The sequence below is a fragment of the Canis lupus genome, chromosome 24 (genome assembly GCF_011100685.1).
Source record: "Canis lupus familiaris isolate Mischka breed German Shepherd chromosome 24, alternate assembly UU_Cfam_GSD_1.0, whole genome shotgun sequence".
In the NCBI taxonomy this organism is placed as follows: domain Eukaryota; kingdom Metazoa; phylum Chordata; class Mammalia; order Carnivora; family Canidae; genus Canis; species Canis lupus.
In genome coordinates this window covers 47,801,589-47,821,631 of record NC_049245.1, presented here as the reverse complement: position 1 = coordinate 47,821,631, position 20,043 = coordinate 47,801,589, and the positions used below count along the sequence as shown (strand labels likewise).

At 67.5% G+C, this 20,043-nt stretch overlaps 2 protein-coding genes across 3 annotated transcripts; one reads left to right on the top strand and one right to left on the bottom strand.

Annotated features, from left to right (window-relative positions):
- The first annotated feature begins 960 nt into the window (after positions 1 to 960).
- On the top strand, positions 961 to 15,708 carry NKAIN4 (sodium/potassium transporting ATPase interacting 4). 2 transcript variants are annotated; one of them, XM_038572832.1, is made up of 7 exons: positions 961 to 1,045; positions 6,269 to 6,406; positions 6,684 to 6,764; positions 7,653 to 7,847; positions 12,536 to 12,596; positions 13,851 to 13,935; positions 15,028 to 15,708. In XM_038572832.1, exons 1-7 carry the CDS (start codon positions 992 to 994, stop codon positions 15,035 to 15,037), a joined length of 624 nt encoding a protein of 207 aa, XP_038428760.1. In that variant the 5' UTR covers positions 961 to 991; the 3' UTR covers positions 15,038 to 15,708. The 2 variants fall into 2 exon arrangements, with proteins under 2 accessions (XP_038428760.1, XP_038428759.1); XM_038572831.1 differs by lacking the exons at positions 13,851 to 13,935; positions 15,028 to 15,708 and having other exon boundaries at positions 12,536 to 13,804.
- On the bottom strand, positions 15,649 to 19,563 carry BIRC7 (baculoviral IAP repeat containing 7). The gene is made up of 8 exons (XM_038573008.1): positions 19,239 to 19,563; positions 18,481 to 18,580; positions 18,122 to 18,203; positions 17,977 to 18,022; positions 17,221 to 17,424; positions 16,932 to 17,003; positions 16,536 to 16,733; positions 15,649 to 15,855 (listed from the first exon to the last, which is right to left on the bottom strand). Exons 1-7 carry the CDS (start codon positions 19,561 to 19,563, stop codon positions 16,540 to 16,542), a joined length of 1,023 nt encoding a protein of 340 aa, XP_038428936.1. The 3' UTR covers positions 15,649 to 15,855; positions 16,536 to 16,539.
- Between the last annotated feature and the right edge of the window lie 480 nt (positions 19,564 to 20,043).

The following is a 20,043-nucleotide window of genomic DNA, read 5'->3' as shown; positions in this document are numbered from 1 at the left end:
ACCCAGGTGCAGGTCCCACCTGCATAGGGGGCTGTCCCCCAGCCCTCCCTCCAGCACAAGGGACCTAAGCCTCAAGGCTGCCTGCAATGCTGGGAGCTCCCCAGGGTCCCTACCCCTCAGGCCTGACCCTGCCCTGGCCCAGACACAGTGGGAACAGACTTGGTCTCTAAGGGTCCCCACATTCCCTGGGCTGGTGAGCTCTTGACAGACTATCCCATCTGTGCTCCTACCCCTGAGTCCTCCAACCGGGGAGGAGGACCTCTGCATGCCTGGGGGATGGGGTGCCCCTGGGGCTCCAGGAGGGAGGATGCTGATGGGGGACACACTGAGGACCGGGCGCGGGGGGGGGGGGGGGGCGGCGGGGGGCAGGCCCTGGAGGTGCCCAGCGGGAGGTTGTAGGCAGGGAGGGGGCTGCGGATTGTCTTCCGGCCCGTGGGCGAGCAGGCTCCCGGCGCCCGCTGTCCTGGGCCCCTGCGTGGCCGGCGCAGCTCCAAGCCCCGCCATCGCCCCTTTAAGAAGGGGTCCCGCGTCCCTGCCCAACCGGCACGAAACCCCCAGACGGAGGGAGGGCGGGGCGGCGCTGGGCCGGGGCGGGGCGGGGGACCCGGGGCCGGGGGCGGGGCTGCGCGGGTGGGATGCCGGGCGGCGGCCCAGCATGCGGGGCGGGGATGGGGCGGGGGGCGGGGGTGGGGTGGGGGCGGGGCGGGGCCGGGGCGGGGATGGGGGCGGGGCCGGGGCCGGGGGGGCGGGGATGGGGTGGGGTGGGGGCGGGGCGGGGATGGGGCCGGGGGCGGGGCCGGGGGCGGGGATGGGGTGGGGACGGGGATGAGGCCGGGGTCGGGACCGGGGTGGGGATGGGGCCGGGGCGGGGCCGGGGGCGGGGATGGGGCCGGGCCGGGCCGGGGCCTGCGCGGGTGGGATCTGCAGGAGGGCTGCCCTGTATGCGGGGCGGGTCCGGGGACGGGGCCGGCGGCCGCGGGGCGCGGGCACCATGGGCTGCTGCTCGGGCCGCTGCGCGCTCCTCTTTCTCTGCTCCTTCCAGCTGGTGAGTGGCGGCTCGTCCTCGGGCCCGCGGGGGATCCGGCCCGTCGGCTCCAGCCTCGGCGGGGCCCCGCGGGCACGTCCGGAGCCAGCCAGTCGGGTGCCCGGGGTGCGTGCGCTCGTGGGCGAGGGCGCAGCGGCGGGCACCGGGCGGGGGACAGGTGCGGGGCGCGGCTGGAAGGGGCGCGCGAGGAGCGAAGGGCTCGGGCCGGGCGTGGACGGTGCCCTCGCGGCGTCGGGCGGGGGAGGCGCGGGGGCCGGTGTGCGCCGGGGCCGTGTGCGTGTCGTCTGCGCGCTCCTTCCCCAGGGCAGCCTCGGGTGGGGTGTGCCCTGAGGGTGCGGGACTGTGAGGTGCAGTCGGGTGTGCATCTGGGGGCAGGGCCCCCTCGCCCTCCCCAGTCCGGGAGAGATGCGGGGGAGAGAAGAGGGCGCGAGCTGGCGCCCGGACTTGCACTTGGGCCCTTTTGCGTTGCGGATTAACTGGTGCCCTGGACCCAGAAGCTTTGTCAGAGAACTTGGGCATCTCCCCGCCAAGCTTCCACTTAGCCGTCGGAGCTCCAGGCCGCCTGGCGGTTCCCACGTTCCCGGAGCCCAGAGGCCCTGGGTGGGGGTGGGGAGTGCTAAGCCGAGGTCTGGCCGCAGGGCTGGGGAGGGGATGCTGGTGGGTCCCTGGGCTCCCATCTTAAAAAGGAAATCCTGCTTTGAGACCAGGCCAGGTGCGCTTCCAGCTCAGCGGGGCAGGGGCCTTTCTCCCTCTGAAGCCTGGAGGCCCAGGGAAGACGAAGTTTTAAGCAGAAGCCCTCCCAGGCCTCTGGCCTCCTGTCCTTCGCTTGCCCTCTGTGTGGGGGTGAGGGTTGCTGTCGGTTGGCAGGGGGCTGAGATACCAGGCTGCTGTGTCCCACGTGGAGGAAGGAGGGAGCTTCCAGGGGTTCCCTGTGGGTGCACACCCAGTGCTTTGGGAGCCCGAGGGGGTGGGGTGAAGGGCAGAATGGAGGAGGTGCAGCGTCTGCAGGGTCTGGCTGCACAGGTGAGGCGGGGAGATAGCTCAGGGCTGTGCAGGAGGCTCGGGCTCAAGAGCTCTTCCAGGGGCAACAGGGAGCTCCCGCCACCGTGCAGCGGAGGCGTCCCCGGCTACATTTTGGTAGGAGGCTCCCTCAGTGGAAGCCCCGGGGAGGTGCCTGGGGGTAGGGTGGGGAAGCAGGAAACGGGAAGGGAAGGTCTGAGGGAGAAGGACGCTGAGGAGCCCAGGCTGGTCCTGAAGCTCTCCAGCCTGCTGGCGCCTGGAGATCCTAGGGCAGAGTGGCCTTTGGCTGTGGTGGGACTTTGGTTTTCATGTGTTAAGCTTGGTGTGTGGGACGTACTCAGGGTTGACTTGTGACCTGAGGTTCAGGGCCCCAGAAATAGATGTCCCAGGTGAGGGATGTGGCCTCGGGTCTGGAAGGCTCAGGTAGGGTCATGCTGCGTGTTTCACCGCTGCAGCGGACAGTGGACCGTGCGCAGGGGGCACCCCCACAGCCCCTGGAGAAGTTGCTGCGACCAAGGGTGAAGGGTGACCCAGGCAAGTTCCAGAGCCAGGACAGAGCTGTGTCCCGACATGGCCAGCGGGGCCCAGCGGAAGAGCAGCAGAGAGCTTTGAAAGGCCTTTTGTCCTGGGCCCCCAGTGCTTCCTCTGCTGGGGGGAGGGGGCGGCAGAAGGGAGAGCTCTGGTCACCGCGTGTAGGGTGGGGGGGCCGTGGGGGGAGTCCTGGGACTTTTCTTTTCTCTTGTTGCCGAGCGTGAGAGTTTTCTCGTTATCAAGCTACTGGACAAAGGCCTGAGCACCTCTTCTGGGAGCCTTGTCCCTGGAGAATAGCGTGAACTTGGCCCGCCCTGAGCCAGCGGAGCGTGCTGTGGGGGTTCCCGGGCTGTGCCACGACGTGGACAAGAGGGAAGCCTGCGCTCAGTAGCCGCTCATGTGGGGTGGGCGGGCCCTGCAGCGAAATCTCTCCCTTTTCCCTGCTCGAGCTCTGCCGGGGCGTGCTAAGCCTTCTGGTGCGTGGCTCAGACACGAAAAGGATGCCCCTGCAGCCCAGCACCTGCGCTGGACACTGTGGCCAAGCTGTAGGGTCCCTGGGGAGCACAGCCGTTAGCGGGACGCTCCTCCAGTCCTGGCATGAGCCTGGACCTCGGAGAACGGTGCCAGCGGCGACATGGTGCCGGGAGTGGGGGGAGGTGGCAGGGGAGTCGGGGCCGGCTCATTCCGTCTCCCCTGAGTGCCTGGCACTGGCGGGGGGTGCTGAGGCAGGGCACATACCCCAGCCCCTTGATTAGGGTCATCGGTGCAAAACAGGCGGCCCAGGGCTCACAATGTAACTTCAGTCTGTGTCTAGAACAGGTGGCGCTGGCCAGCTGTGCCCGTGAAGCCTGTGAGGCGCACATGCCTGTGTGCGTGTGGGCGTGTGGGCGTGTGTGCACGTGTGCATTTCTCTTTCTCCTTGCCCTGCAGGGACACCCGTCACCATGTAGGCCTGTCCTGCGTGGGGACCCCCTCCCCCAGAGCTTTGCCCCTCATGCCAATCCCTCCACTCACCCCCACCACCCCCATCTGAGCTGGGCCAGGGCTTCCTCTGCCCTCCTGGGCGGGAACACCCAGCCCCTGACCCCTCAGTGGCTGGGGGTCCGTGGGGCTGTCCTCCGCCGGGTTGGCCAAGAGCTGCCGATCCTCGGCTGTCCCTTCAGGCTGGGCTCTCCTCCTAGGACAGAGGTAGGGGGAGGCAGGATCTCTGCCCTCTGACGCCGGTCTCTTTCTCCCACATCTCTAACTAAGGAACTAATGTCTGGGGGCCTCCTCTGGGCACCGGGACCCACGCTGGGATGGGGCCTCTGCCCCCTGACCAGCAATGAGGCACATTAAGGGCCGGGCAGTGGGCCCTGCACAGAGACAGACCTGTCCCTGCCGCGGGTCAGCTCCACTAGCACCTCAGGGGACCCTGGGGAGTGGGCTGCCTGCAGGGGATGTACCCCAGCCCCTTGATTAGGGTCATCGGTGCAAAAGAGGCGGCCCGGGGTCTTTTGGGTGCAGAGCAGGGGCGTAGGCCTGAGGGACAGAGGAGTTGGCCCCGGGACTTTCCATCACGCACGCACAGCCATGTGCGGGGTCCCCGTGGGGCAGCAGTGACACGTCTGCAGGGCTTGGGTGGCCGGGCCGCGTGAGTCAGGGGCATCCCTGAAACGGGGCCAGAGAAACACGCGTCCCTCAAGGCGGGGGGTGGGGGGCGGTGGTGCCACCCTTCTCTGGGACAGAGGCTGCCCTGGCCACAGGCCGGAACGGACTGGAGGGGGCTTGATTTCGGCTTGTGCTCGCCTCGGTCTCCGTTCTCTACCGCGATTCATAGCCCTACCGCACGCTTCCTTCCGCGAGGGAGCTCAGGAGCCTCCTCCTCTGGGCTCCTCGCCTTGGAAGAGAACGTGGGTGGGAGGAGGGGCAGAGGGAGAGGGAGAGTCTCCCGCAGACCCCGACGCGGGGCTCCATCCCGGGACCCTGAGATCACTGCCTGAGCTGAAGCCAAGCCCCTGGTCCTCCTGCCGGGCATTGGGAGCAAAGTAGGAAACAGCAGTGAGGGGCTGGGCTGGCCTGGTTCTCCTCGGAGACTGTCCGCCTCTTCGGAGACGATGCCCAGCACCGAGCTGCCCGGCCTCGGGGGGCTGGTCTGGAGCAGGCCACCACGCCGGGCCTGCAGGGTGGGGGGCTGTGGCGTGCAGGAAAGCGGCCCAGAGCCTGGCGAGTGCCCGCTGGACGCTTCCTGTGCCCTGCCCTCGGGCCCGCTCCCGCTCCCCACGCCGCACTCCCAGCTGTCTCCTAGGACGGACCCCGGCCTCTGCAGGGCATACTTGGAATGTCCCCCTGCCAGAGATGTCCTGGAAATAGCTGCCACTCCTCTGGGGCCAAACACAGCAGCTGGCAGTGCCCGGGATGCCCCCACAGCAGCTGTTCCTGGGGCCTGGTCAGGCTCCTGCCAGGAGCCAGCGTGGAGGAAGGACCAGGCGCTCCTGCTGGGGTCGGGGCGTCTGTGAGGTCCACGAAGGCCCGCCCTGCTGGGCACTGGGCTCGTCCATCCCTCTCTGCGGTGCATGCCCAGCTTGCTCGCTCATGGTTCCAGCCCGTGGGAGGGACCCGAGGGGGGCTTGCTTGGAGGGGCTTTCCTTCCTCTTCCACCCTTCAGAGTCCTTCCAAGGCTCAACACAGCTGAGGTTGCTCTGGGTTGGGAACCGGTTCTCAGTGCCAGTGGCGCACTGGTGCGTAGTGGGCCCGCGGTGGAATTGTGGAATGCACCCACGAGCTCCGCCAGGGTGCTGTCCCTTCCCTGCCGGTCTCCCTTCAACCCTTGCTGGACTCGCCTTGTCTCGAACATGGACGGGAAGGTGTCCGGTGCAGCGGATTTGGCCCTATTTTCTCCTGGTATGTGCTCCTGGTTTCTGGGGATGGGCCAGGTCCGCAGAAAGAATGAACGCGTGAGCGCGTGCGTGTGTTCTGGAGTCGAGCTTGAGCTCAGAGCCGGTAGGTTCCCCCACAGATGAAACATCAAGTTCCCGGGGCGCCCGGCTGGCCCAGTCGGTAGAGCGTGTGACTGTTGATCTCAGGGTTGTGAGCCCCACGTTGGGTGTAGAGATTACGAAGGAAGGAAGGAAGGAAGAAGGGAGACCTAAAAAAAATCGGGCCCCTACATGTGCCTGATTGCTCTGGTTGGTTCTCGTCGGCCAAGCCTGCGGGCGAGAGGGTAGGAATGTCCTCCAGGTGGAGAAGCTGCTTTGCCGCCACCAGTCCATGGAGGAGGGGGAGCCCAGTAGACGGGGAGGGTGCTGACCTGCAGGCCACAGAGCCCCAGCCCCACCTCCTGCGGAGAGCACCCCAGAGCCCCGTGACTCGGCCTCGTGCGTCCTGCCCCGTGTGTCTTGCCCCGGGGGTTTGTTGTCGGGCCTTGACCCTGTGCGTCAGGAATGCAGCCCTGGTTCCCACTCTTGGGTTGAGGGAATGGAGGATGGAGGGGCCGCTGCTCGCCCACAGAGAGCCTTTCGACCTTTCGAGGTAGAGGGAGCACCCCAAGGTGAGGTCTGAGGGCCGGGCAGACTCACGTGGAGATTTTGGTCGGAAGATCCAAGACGGTGGCAGATGCTGGACGGTGATGATGAGGCAGGAGAGGCCGGCCTCGGGGGTCTGCTGGCCCTCAGGTGCCCACGCTGCTCCTAGGTCACTGCCCTGGAGCGGCAGGTGTTCGACTTCCTGGGCTACCAGTGGGCACCCATCCTGGCCACCTTTGTCCACATCGTCATGGTCATCCTGGGGCTCTTGGGCACCATCCAGTACCGGCCTCGCTACGTTGTGGTGGTGAGTTCATTCTGCTCCCACACCCTTCCCACGGGCAGGTGGGGGGATGACCGGCTGGGGCCTCCAAGGGCCGAGTGTCCCAGAAACCAGCAGAACCCAGGAATCCAGGGCCCGCGGCTGCACTCCGAGACCTGTCCCTGGGTGGGCTCGGGGGAGCCTCCCTCCAGTGGAGCGTCCTGGCTGCCAGACCCGGGAGCAGACGTCTCCTCCAAGGTGCTACGTGGAAGCAGGTTGCTGAGTTGGCCTCGTCCACCATCCCCCCGCCCCGGCTTTCTAGTACGCTGTGTGGGAGGCCGTCTGGGTCACCTGGAACGTCTTCATTATCTGCTTCTACCTGGAAGTGGGTGGACTCTCAAAGGTGAGTAGAGTCAGTCCAGGGGTTGCGGCCAGGCCACAGTGAGCATTGTACGGCCTGCTTGTCACCATGTACCCCCCCCATGGTCTGTTGCGGCTCTGGCCCTGGCACCCAGAACAGCCCTGGCCCACAGGGGTGACTCAGTAAAGGTCTGGGGAGGACTAGTGACCTGGAGAGGGGCGGTGAGCACTGGCAGGCAGGTGGCCTTGGAGGATGGGCCTGGGAACCAGGGTAGCACCTGGAAGGGGAGGCAGGGCTGGGCGCCAGGGGCAGAGGGACCGGGGCTGCAAGGGGGTGCAGCTGGGAACACCTCTCAGGGGCACCAGGCGGTCCCCTGAGCCACTCTTTCAAATGCTGGTCAAACCCGCTGGTCTCTCCCGGGGAGGAGGGGACACCACACCCAAGCCGTGTTTGGTTAGGAGCATCGGTGCCATCAAATCCTGAGCGGCTGTTGTGGGCACTTTGGAATGTTTTATTTCAGCGTCGCCTGAAGCGCGGAGCCGGGAATGGGGTCGGGCTTGACTCCAGGCGAGCGCGGGGTGGACTGGCCATTGCCTGGTGGGGCCGCATCTGGGGCTGCAGGGGGCGAGACCTCAAGCAGCAGTGATGGCCAAAGACGTGAAAGAGGGGCCCGGAGCACTGTGAGGACACACCCCAGGGTCTGACCTGGGCACGGAGGCCTTCCTGGAGGAGGGGGTGTGAGCAGGCTCCGGGGCCCGGGCAAGCAGAGGGAGGCCTTCTTGCAGGGCAGTGACTGAGAAGGCCTTGGGGTCCCTGCCTCCCCTGGCTGGAGGGCAGGGCGCCCCTCACCCTTGTCGGGGCCCACACTGGACTGTGGTGGGTGGGTGGGCAGTGTCCCTGTGGCTCACCAGGTCCCGCCCTCCTCCCCAGGACAGCGAGCTCCTGACCTTCAACCTCTCCCCGCACCGCTCCTGGTGGCTTGAGCACGGCCCGGGCTGCCTGCACGATGAGCCAGAGGCTGGCCTTGGGCCCCTGGATGGCCAGGCCTTGGTGACAGGCGTCGGCTGTGCCCTGGAGCATGGCTACACCGAGGCCCTGCACAGCGCCCTGCAGATCCTCCTGGCGGTGAGCTGGGGCCTGGGGGAGGGACCGGGCAGGGGTTACCCCGTGGCTGGGCCAGGTCTCCGCCTCCCAGGTCTCAGGGGTCCCCGCCCTGCCTGGCAGGTAAGGACTCCCACCCCGCCCCCACCTGTGCACTTGGGCCACAGTAGCCTCGGTGTCCTGCTGTGTAGAGGGGGCTCGAGCCGGCTCCAGCCCCGGGGTGCGCATGAGGAGCCCGAGGCTCTGCTGATGCTGTGGGGCGGGGGCGGGGGGACAGAAGGAAGGCAGCCCGGAGGCGGGTGGGCAGGGCACAGCCCAGAGCCCCACCACGGCCTCCTCCGAGCAGTGTCCCCCGAGGCTTGTGGTCCCGTGAGCAAGGCCACAGGGCCCCGGCACACCTGAATTTCAGATAAAGGACCAGCGTTAGCGCAGGGTCCCTGCGGCATTTGCAACGCGCTTCTGCCCAGAAACGCTTCCTGTGCGTCCAGACCTCCGCTTTCCGCGCGGCCGTGGACTTGTCCTGCGAGCCCAGGGGAGAGGAACGATCTGCCGTCGGGCCTGTCTGCAGGCCCCGGGGGCTGCCCTGCACGGGCTGTGGGAGCTGTTCTCCCAGGGACCCACCCGGGGAACCCCGCGGGGACCCAGGACGCTGCCGGCACTGGCTCGGGGAAGCCTGTGAGCCGCTGTGAGCCAACGGTTAGCTTCCTGCGCCCCTGCTCCCTGCCCCGACTCCCACGGGGGCTCTGGGGCCCGATGGGTGGCCAGGAGGGCGGGGGATTGAACCAACAACTGTGTGGGACGGCGGGGGCGAGGGGTGCGCTCTGCTGGGCCCCCCCAGCTCGCAGCTGGACAGGCTCCGCCGTCCGCACTCAGCTCGGAAGCGACTTCCACCCACGTTCACCAAGCCTGTTCTAGGCGGAGAGTGAAACCCGCGGGAGAGCGGTGCCCAGGCCTTGGCGGGTGGGGGCGGCCGTGGGGGGACGCGGGGTGCTGACACATGGTGCGGTTGGCATCACTCACTCGCTCTCCTGTGCCTGCCTTGTGTCCCCAGAGTGTGGACGGGAAAACCAAAGCCCAGGGAGGGAGGCCCACGGAGCCGCAGAGCTGGTGGGCAGCCGTAGCAGCTACATAATATCCTAAAATGTCCCCGCTTGAAACAGTAAAGCTTTGTGCAGGGTGGCAGCGTGGGGGGCTTAGATGGCTGGTTCCGGCTTGAGGTCATGCACGAAGCTACAGTCGGGCCCGACTGGGGCTCCGGGGCCCTGAGGGCCGGTCCGGGCTGCAGGTGCTGCTTCCAAGGAGGCCCCTCCCGTGGTCCTCGCCACATGGACTCTCCCCAGGGCTGCTTGGGTGACCTCACCGCAGGGCAGCTGGTCCTGCAGGGCCAGCAGGTGGGAGGCAGGGGGGCACCCTGCCTTGGACATCACACTTGGTCATTCCTGGAGACTCTCAGCGTTTGCCCAGGTCAAGCCCTAGTCAGGGTGGGAGACGGCCCCCCGGGGCGTGGGGTCAGGGGGAGGCCCCCCAGGACCGCCCGGAGGCTTCTGCAGGGGCACAGGCTCTCCCCGCTGTTGGTCTTTTGCGATGACCAGGCAGGTGGGGCCCAGGTTCCCATCGTCCACCGAGGCCCACTGTCTCTGGACCTGAGCCCTCGGGAGACCCTTCCTCCCCACTGGAGGGGGCTGGCCTGCAGGCTCCCGACCGCCCGCTGCACGCAGCGCGGTCAGCATGAACGTGTCTGGCGGATAATGTGCTTATAGGACGGAGGTTCTGCACCCCGCTGCTGACGCTGGCAAACAGATTCCAGATCTAGGGCCATCCATGGCATGGGGCATCCGCGGCTGCCCACGGCCGACCACGGCATGAGAAACCACAGCAGTTCAGGCGGCCTGCACGCTTCCAGGGTCCCTCCTCTCCAGGGCTACGGACAGTCGGACTTTGGCGCACTTGGGGTGCTGCCCCCATAGCCGGGAGTCAGGGCTGCCCTTCCCTCGGGTCTGAGGACCTAATCCTCCACAGCTCACGACGCAAAATGGGGGCCACAGGCGGTGGGTGCCTTCCTTGAAAGGAGAGAGAACCCACTTGCCGAGGAGACCCCTCGGTGCTTCTGAAGGCATCTACAGAATGTGTAAAAAATGCAACGAAAAGGAAACTGCAAAGGAACAAATTCTTGGTGGGAGTTTCCGACGCGCAGCAGCTGGTTCTGGTGCCGGAGGGGCGCCCCCGGTGTGGAAGGGAGAGGCGGAGCCCCTGGGTTGCCGTCCTCCTTCACCCCCAGGGATGGACATTTCGATCACGAAATGCGCGTCTCTGAATACCCGCCAGCGGGCACCTGCTTTGCCTCCCAGGAGCCCACCCTCTGCTGCTTGTTCTGGGGGCTTGGACGGGCTTAGCGGGCCCTGCAGCCCCGCTGGCGAGGAGAGAACCAGCCGAAGGAGGCAGGGCCGCATGGCTGGTGGGGCGGGGTCTGCAGATCCTGTGGGCCTCTGGGAGCTTCAGGGGGGAGCTGGGGGGAGCCCAGAGGGCCCGTGAGAGGTGGAAGGAGGGGTGAGGCTGTGGGGCGGCCCCCACCCCAGGACCCAGTGGAGAAGGAGCAGTGGGGCGGGGTCAGCACCACGGCCAGCTCAGGGCCCGGCTCCACCCCGCCCTGGGAGGCCCACCGGGGACCACCGAGGACCACTGGGGACCACTGGGGCCACCGGGGGGGGGGGGGCAATAGCACAGCAGTGCCCGCCCAGAGGACTGGCCCAGGCTTGCCTTTCCTTCGGGAGGAGGGGTCGGCATAGAGGAGGCCCACCACCTGCTCCCTGGAGGATAGGGGCTTTCAGAGCAGGGCGCAGCACCCTGTGGTCTGTCCCCCGCCACTGGGCCTGATCTGTGGGTGAAGGAACCAAGCCCCAGAGCTTAAGTGAAGGCCTCAGGTCTCCCCGTTGCCGGTGGAGGGCCGGCCACGCCAGGAAGGCTGCTGGGAGCACTCTCCTCCCCGAGGCCCCTCGCTTCCAAGACCACGCTGCTGGCCACCGTCCTACCCCCGTCCCATGTCTCACCCCATCCTGGCCTGTGCTTGCCTCAGGGACGGACCCCACCACCGTCGCTCAGAAGAGCTGCTGTAGCTTCTCCAGAGCAGGTGCCGCTGTGAGGCATCTTTTCTGTTTGTCCCCTGACCCATCAGGGTCCAGCAAGACAGAGATGGTGCACTTAGGTTAAATCCTGGGGGCCGTGGGGTGGCCGTTCCAAGTGGGTGCCCTGCCGGGGACCACACGGTATCCCGTTCCCTGGGCGTAGCCACTGAGCTGCTGCCCTCCCCCACCCCCACCCTCGGCCTGCAGGGGTGTGGGGAGGAGTTACCCCAGGCAGAGTTCTTCCTCCCGCCCCTGGGGGGGCAGCCCTGCAGAGGGGGATACATGCTCTGTTTCCCTCCTTCCCATCTCCTGCTGGGCTCCCCACCGGCAACCCGAGCAGGAGGGTGCTGGAGTCTGGACACCATCCACACTGCAAGGGGTGGAGAATGTGGAGGAGGGTCATGCGGGGCCCCTCCAAGCCCCGCCATCAGACTCTTGCTCCAAGCTGCGTCCGTGGGGTTGAGGCCATGGCTGCCTACGGGAGATGCTCAAAGAGCACCTGGTCCTGAGGACGCAGGTCTGACCTACGGAGCCCGGAGGCCGGAGAGCGTGGTCTCCCCATCCTCGCCGCCTCCCAGGTTCCCAGCATCTGTAGAGGCTGACTTTGCTTCCGTGTGCAAAGCCTCCTGATGAGCTGGGGCTGCCGGCCCCTCCCGAGACCCCGGGAGCACACAGAGCTGAGGGCCTTTCCCGGGAATCTGTGCTGCCCTGTGCCGCCCAGATGTGCTTCGCTGCCAAGTTACAAACTAGCAGTTCTGCTCAGGGACCGCTCTGGCTCTGTGGTCTGGCTGGGAGTCAGGGCTGTTCTCATTCAGGGATGGGGCAGCTCCCCCGTGGCATTGAATGCCGCCCTCAGGAGGTGCTCATCCTCGGTTGGCACTGCCTGGGCCGCGTGAGTGCAGAGAGACTGGGCCACGGGCAGCGCCAGCCCTCACGTCTCAGCTGGAGCCCTTTGTCCCACCATGGCCCTGGTGCGTGGCTGTCCCTGGGCACTTAATGGCAGCCTGCCCTCTCCCCTGAAGCTGAGCGGCCTCCTGTGAGCCTGGCGGGGAGCCTCTGCCCAGCCAGGCCCCTGGCTCCCAGGGCGGCGGCCAGCCCCGTCCGCTCTGCTCTCTGGCTGGGTCCTTGGCACTTGCAGCCGAACCATCCAGCGAGGCTGGCTCCAGCTTCTCCAGCCGGGGCTGCCATCCTAAATCTCCCCAAGGAGGAGAGACCCGGTGGTGGGCTGGTTAACAAGAGGCCCCGGGGGACGTGGTTTGGCTGGACCTGGAGGGGGTTCAGCCTGGGGGTCCCTCGGGCTGAGGGCTTCTCTCTGCATCTCACCCTCCCCTTAAAGCAGGGACTCGGTCATCTTCCCGACTCACTGGTCCATTGGCCAGCCCTTCCCCCTCTCACCCCTCACCCCCGGGGGCCGGGCCAGCCCCACGGAGGAAGCCAGACGCCGTCTGGAACCTCGAAGCTAAAAACGTCACACGAGATCCACTCTCCTTGTTCATTTTACAGACTAGGAAACCGAGGCCGAGGAGGGGCCGTGGCCCACGGGCCTCAAGCTTGCCTGGGTCCTCATCCCGACCTCTCGGTGTCTTTCAGCTCGTGGGCTTCGTCTGTGCCTGCTGTGTGGTCAGCGTTTTCACCGAGGAGGAGGACAGCTGTGAGTGTGCGGCTGCCTGTGAGCGCCCGGCCTGGACGCTCCAGGCAGAGACGGAGGGACAGGGAAGCAGAGGGCTGGCGGGGGTGACTCTGCGTCCTCCCGGCCTGTCGTTGGCAAAGCCTGAGACCTCGCCTCTTGGGTCCCCATGCCCTTGGGGTCCTTGCCTGAGCAGAGGGCTGGATGGGCCCAGCCACCTGAGAAGAGATGAGGAGGGGACGCGGGCTGTGGCACCAGGGGTCGTCTGGCCCCCAAGCCCCCAGGCTCGAGGGCTCCCGTGCTGCAGGGCTGGCCCCTCACAGCAGCTGCGGGTGCAAGGCTGAGCCCTCAGACCTCCAGAGGGATGGGCGCCTCTGCCTCCTGGCAGCTGAGGACCAGGCCCTACTGGCTGTGGTGTCCCCATCTCTGGACCCATCTGAGCGGCATCTTTGTTTTCCGCTCCCAGAGGTGGGTCCCCTTGACCTTCCTCTGTTTTGCAACGTCAATGTTGAGACGCCTCGCCGGCCCTGGCTGCCCCTGGCTCCTGACGTGCTTTCCTGGGAAGACCCTGCAGAGGACAAGGCTGGGTGGGTGGGGACCGGGTGCATGCACCTAGGGGGCCACGGCTCCAGTGGACAGAGCTCCCCCTGGGGTCAGAATGGGGATTCAGAGCCTCTGTCCCCGGGAATCAGGTGGCTGTGGGGTTGGGAGTGCACGTGTCCGAATGGCACGCTGTCCTCGGCCCCCAGGCGCCCCGGCTCCTGTGCCGCATGACCCCGACACCGTCTCCCAGACCGCTGTGGCTGGGAGAGAACGAAGCGGAGCTCACCTGCTGGTGAGGATGTTTTAGGAGGGGAGCCAGCCCGGGGGTTGGAGATGCGTTGCTCTGCCCAGCAAGCCCTGCTACCCACTGGCCGTGCAGACACACGGGGGGCAGGTGATTGAGGTTCGTGGATGTGGGGGGCCAGGGGTTGGGTCACAGTGAAGCTCCCTGCAGCTCTGAGGATCCAGGCTGTCCGGGCGTGCTCTGTCCCCCCAGGCCACCCCCCGCCCCACCGCTGAGCTCGTCGGTGTCCACCGGGGAGTCCCACTGTTCGTGCCCTGGAGGGACACGGCCAGCTCTGACCTGGGCCTGGGCTGGTGCCTGCCCTCCCCAGGCCCTCAGGCTCGCGCCGGCCTCTGCCATCACCGCACCAGCGCTCGGGCTTCGGCGTGTGCTCATCTGCCCTCGTTTCCATTGTTTGGGTTTTGTTTTATTTGGGTCTCGATTTCTTTCAGTTGATTTCATTGGTGGATTTGACCCATTTCCTCGCTACCACGTCAGTGAAAAGCCTTCCAACCTCTTGCTCAAGCAGGTGTACGTGTAAGTATGGCCAGCAGAGCATGCCCCGGCTCGGCCTCGCCAGTCGGATTAGCTTCTCTCCCTGTGGAGGCCTCACCAGGCAGCCATCTGTCCGTCCGTCCGTCCACCCGCATCTGTTCGTCCACCCACTCCTTCCTTCTCCAAGATCAGCTCCGTGCGGGCTCTGGGCTTGGCCCCCACCCCCTGGAGCTCCATGCCCAGCAGTATATGGAGTCGGGTCTAAGACAGTTTTGTTCTGGGGGCTGAGGGGGCATGGGGAGGCCACCTCCCAGGAGGGCGGCGTGGCTGTTTTTAGGGGCCTCACTGTGCCAGGAAATTTGGGGTGTTGGCTTCCTATCTTTGGAAAAATCAGACTTTTCTCTTAAAAAGCAGTATCCACGACCCCAGGCTCAGGGTGACAGTGCCTGGGCCGCCAGCCCACCTCTCAAGCAGCCAGCTTTGCCAGGTCCCACACCTAAGCCTGAAGTCTGGGGGGCCCCAGAGGCAGCTGGTGGTCCTCCTCCCGGTAGAGCTGCGCTTCCTTCATCCCACCCAGGCCGTCAGACAGGATCCTGCCCCCGGGCCACACCCATGGCATCCCCTGGGGACCCTGGCCCTCTTGGCAGCCACACCTTTTCCACCCCATAAGAGAAGGCCCACCTCAGCCTAGGGCCGTCTGGGGGAGCAAGCCTGTCCGTCCCGTGACCGGAGGGCGCTCACTCGGGCCCTGCGCCAGGGCGGGGGGTGAGAGCCGACCACCCGGAGCACCACCCAGAGCACGTGCCTCTGAAGGAGTTGGCCAGGCTGGAAGGGCCTCTGGGGGTCTCCCTCCAGCCCTTGGAGCTTGGGTGGCCAGAAGGACCACGGTGGGCCCCTCACCGCCCCCAGCTGCCGGCCCAACGCCTGGGGAGGTGTCTGCAGACACGGGGCTGCGCCCGCCCGGAAACCCTCCCCGCCGCCCACGGGGATGCTGCCCCTTTTGCATCCGGAGCTCTCTGAGGCGAGGGCATGGCAGCTCCTGTCGACTGCTGCCGGGCCCCCCCCCACCCCGCCCCACCAAGGGCTGCTCCCCAGGGGTGCCCTGACCTCTGCCTGCCCCCACCTTCCCCGCAGGCCTGCGTAAGGGAAGAAGCGCCAGTCAGTCCCGCCTGCGCGGCCCCAGATGACCATGACCAGCGAGCCTCCCTGCCCTCGGGGCGTCCCAGGCTGGAGATGCTGCAACTTCTCTCTCTCCCTCACACACACACACACACACACAAAAGAGGAAGGGAAAGAACAGACTGATCTCTGTCACCCGCAGCCGGCCTGGGACTGCTGCACACCCGCTGCTGGGGGAGGGTCGTTGAGATGGGAAAGTGTGAGCTCACCACGAGGGGCGTGTAAACCCACGGTGACAACCCGGCCCCTGAGCAGCACCTGCCACCGGGAGGGGTCTCCGGGCAAGTCCCCGCCCACCCAGCGCCCTGCTGACGGAGCCCCTGGCGGCTCCTGGTCCTGAGTCAGGGGCGCTGTTGTTCACCGAAGGGATTTAAGCCCCGCGAACCACCCCCCACACCAGTGGAAAGTAGAAGGACGCTGCCCCCTGGGCCTCCTTCCTGAGAGGCGGGGGTTTGCTGGGGAGTCCGAGCCCAGTCCCAGAAGGCCTGAGGCTAGGTGGGCGGGGGGGGGGGGCAGGTGGGGAGCGGCGGCCCTGCTGCCCTGGGGTGAGCCGGCCGCCCATCCTGGCACAGAGGCTGCTGGGCACCGTCCAGGGAAAGCCCAGCACTTTATTGTGAATCTCCAAAAGCACTCAAGCGTCAGTAAAAGCGCCTTTACACCCGCTTCCTTCCACCATGCGCCGTGTCTGGGCACTTGGGACGGCCGGTTTCGGGGGCCTGCGCGTGGCCGCAGGGACAGGCTGAGATGGATGGGCGCCCGCGTGACAGCCAGCACTGGAAGCGCCTGGGGGAGGGAGGGATGAGCAGGCTGCTCCCAGTGGGCTTGTCCACCGGCCAGGGACCTCAGCCTGCAGGGAGTCCCCCACCCCCGCCCCGGCCACTTGACCCCCCGGGAGATTCTCAGAGAGATGGTGGGGCACAGAATCCTTTGACAGCCAGGAGGAGGTTCCTGCCATCCGCAAAAATCTAAGTTCACGCTCCCCTCCCTCACCCGCCTGGCCCTGGCTGCCAGGCCAAGGTCCGGGCCAGGCCGGTCCTCATAACAACGCACCTCCGGAGCCATCCTGCCCTGGGCCTGGCTGCAGCCCACGCACCCGGCCGGACAGGGGGCACTATCCCCCCCCATCACTGGGGAAATCAGGGCAGAGATGGCCCCGGTGGGTTAAGGTGCCCGAGCAGAGTGGTAGTGGCCACCAGGGCACAGCGTTGGGAAGGACCCAGAGCCAGTATCTAAGCGTCCAGGGAAGGTAATGGGGTTGATTAGCAACGTCTGCCGGGACCAGGGAGGTGGAGAAGTCAGAAATGCCGCGTCCCGCCGGCCCTGCAGCGCCAGGCAGCCCCACCGGTAAGACGCGGTGACCTGGGCTCACAGCCAGGGCCGTCCTGAGGTCCCTGAGGCCCGGGTGGGGGTTGCCCAGGCCAGGCCAGGCTGGGACATGCCTGTGGGTAGCTCCGAGCACTCACCTGGCTAGGGCAGGAAGGTACGCACACAGCTGCGGATGGGGGCTCTGCAGACGGGGCACAGCTGCAGGGCTGGCGCGCACTCGGCACAGACCAAGTGGCCGCAGGGCACGAAGACGGTGCACACGGTGCGGTCCAGGCACACCTTGCAGACGCGCTCCTCCCGCAGGCGCTGCAGCTGCTCCTCTGCATCCCGGGCTCCTGGGGGTTCAAGAACCCAGCAGCACCCTCTGGGCCTGGGCTCCACCCCCTTGCCTGGACACACGTCCCCCACCACCCCCCGGACCTCCACCTTGTGTACTGGGCTAATGGAAGAGGAGGAGGGCTGGGGCCAGGCCAGGAGCGCCCCCCCAGGATCCGGGGGAGCCGGCCCTGCCCCCGAGTGGGTCCCGCCCTCACCTGGCTCCCTGGCCCCTTCGGACTGGACCTCTCTTCTGGGCGTGGGCAGCTCAGGACTCATGTGGACAGGAGCTGTAGGTGGTGAGAACAGACCAGAGGCCCCAGGGGAAGTGAAACCCCACCCAGAGGGGGCCGCAGGCGGGGTCCCCCTCCCGCCCCTCCCACAGCATGCCTGAACCCCCGAGCCCGCTTCCCCGGGACATGCCCCTGCGGCCCCTGAGCAGTGGCCGTGGGAGCTGTGTGCCGGGCACTGGGGGGCAGCGAGGGAGGGCCGGGGGCAGGGGCGCACCTCTGGCCTCCGCGGGGCAGCCCCCGTCCTCTTCCTGGAGCAGGTCAGCCACCAGCTGGGACGCGGATACACTGGCCGGCACCGCCCAGCGGTACTTCTGCTGCACCAGCTGCTGCACCTGACTCCGCCCGAAGCCCATGCGGAGCGCAGCCCGCACCGCCGGGCACTGGCTCCACGCGGACCACTCCTGGCTGCCCCTGGCATCTGCAAGGCAGGGTGAGGGGCGGCCGGCTGGTCCCTGTGGCCCGCCACCAGGGCCACCTCCACACGGGGGCCTCCGCGGCCACTCGGCGGCGCTCCCGTGAGGGCTGTCCCCCGAGCCTTTGTTCAGGGGTGTCATCAACAGCAAAGTGAGCAGAGCCTCATCAGCAAGGCCCTGGAGACGGCCCCCCACCGGGTGCCCGGCGCTGCTCACGTAGACCCGGCTTAGTTCTAAACGGGGTTGGCACCATCGGCTTTCGGGGCTCGGGGAGCAGATGTCCCTCGCCACGCAGTTACAAGAGCCAGGGTCTGAACCCGAACCTGACCGCCCTCAGTGCTGGGCACGGGGTCAGGCGGCACCTCTCCTCTTCGTGCTTCCACTGCCAGCCCTGGGATTGGCGACGCCCACGGTGGCCTCCTCGGAGGTAGCAGGGGACTGCTTTGGCCTCCCCTGAGCACCAGACCCACCGCAGCCCCCTGGGCCCCAAAGCAAGCCCACCCTCACACCTGGCCCCACTGTCCCTATCCCAGGACACGTCACGCATCACAGCTCACCTGACGGGGTGGCAGGGGCCGTGTCTTCTGGTTCTTCTGATGGGTCCTGAAAGGAGCCAGAGGACATCTGTGCCCTGAGTAGACACAGGAGTAGGGGAGGGGGGACCCGCCCGGCCCGAGCCCTGCGGAGAGAGGCAGGACTCACCCAGGAGCCTAGCAGGTGGCAACAAGCCTCCTGGACGCTGCAGACGAAGTCCCGTCCCTTTGTCTGGAGCAGGAATTCGCACCTGGAGAAAGCCAGGGGCGGGGGGCGGTGAGGGGGGAGGCGTCAGGGCAGTGGGCCCGGGCTGCTTTGTGCCCGCGCAGTGCCCCGCAGAGGGCAGCCGGGGCAGCGACGTCAGCACCTGCTGGGGGCCATCCTGGAGACAGCCTCTGCCGAGCATCGAGCATCGGGAAGAGACAGGGAGGAGGCTGTTCCCAGAGGGGCCCCATCCCCAGGAACCACCCCCAGGGAGAAGGAAGCTGGCCGTGCCCAGCGCCAGGAGCGGCCTGCGGGGTCTTTACCTGGGGAACCACTTGGCATGCTCCGTCCAGGGGTCATCCCCTTGCTCCCAGCTCTGCAGACCCCCGTAGCAGAAGAAGCACCTCACTTTGTCTTGCTGGCCTAGGTGGAGCGTGGACGCTGGCCTTGCCCACGCCCAGCCTCCTGGCACCCACCCACTGGGCCAGGCGTGCCCCCGAGGCTGGTTGTGGGGCCCCCTGGTCTCTGCCCCCTTTGCCCTGTATTCTCCTTGGATCTCACAGAAACCCCACTTTCTCCAGGTGAAGTGGGGAGCGTGGAGCCCGGGGAGTGGTGCATGGTTCACTCACAGGAAGGCAGGCGGACAGTTAGGGGTGGGGGCCTGGAGCCCCGAACATTCTGTCCCCAGGATGGATTCCCAGTGATGGAGACGGGTGCCTGCCGGGCTCCTGCCTCCATCGGGACGCGGCGCCTCCCGTCTCTGTCCCCGTAGCCCTCACCCCGGCCTCGCCCTGAGCCTTCAACAGAGGCTGCAGGTCGGGGCTGCTCCAGTAGACCCCGAGAGCCTGTCCTCGGGCCCCGGGGACCCCGTGGGCGCCCGCGCACCCCCCCTTCCCCTGTCACTTGCCACTGTCTGAGGCGCCCGAGGAGGTGGCGGGAGACAGGCCCGGGAAGGCTGCAAGACCCCTGCCCCCGCCCCCTCACGTGGGGCCAGACCCGCCGTGTGGGGTGCAGGGGCTCCCGGGGGCTGCAGAGCTCCATCCAGAAGCCCCCTGAGCGGCGCCCAGGCCCCCGAACTCACCCGTGTGGAAGAAGCCCGCCGCGGCCAGCAGCTCAGGCTGCACCACGGCGGTCAGCGGCCAGGCGGAGAAGGAGGCCAGCCGCAGCTGCTCCGAGCCCATCCCGGGGAAGGCTGGCCTCGGGGGGCCAGCCCGGGGCTCCCCTGCCTCCTCCTCCTCTGCGAGGGGGCGCAGCTGGCCCAGGATCTGCCCGTCCACCCGGTCCCGGCCTCCCCAGCACCGGGCGCAGCGGCCGTCCCGGCCCTCGGTGTGGCCACACGGAGAGAGGCGTCCGCGGCCCAGCTCGGGGCCACGGCACCAGCACTTGGCCCTGTCCTCGGGCCCCATGGAGCCCACACCGGCCCTGGCCAGGCCCGCGGCAGTGACGGGACCCACGGGAGCCAGTCCTAGAATGTGCCCAGCCGGCCCGCCTCACGCCTCCTGACTCCTGGGCCCTGCCTGGGGACGGCAGTGGCCGTTGCCTCCCGCAGCTGGCACAGTCCTGCCCCCGATGCCCCAGGTGGGGGAGCGGCCGGGGGGCCCACTGCCTTCTGGAAGGGGCCAGCGTGGCAGCCAGCATCACGCGCTCTCTGCAGCAGGGCTGTGTCATGGGGCTCCCAGGCAGGGGCCGCGGTGCTGTGAGCCTTGCTCCACGCACAGGCTGCACAGGGGTGGGGGGTGACTCTCGGTGACTCTCAGGAAGGAGAGGGCGGGGCGGGAGCCCGGACACCCCTCCCGAGGCAGCAGGGGCTAGCGTAGGGGGAGGGGGAGAAGGGGCAGGCCATGCCGTGGGTCAGCTCCGCGTTCCTGGGCCAGATGCCAGTGCCA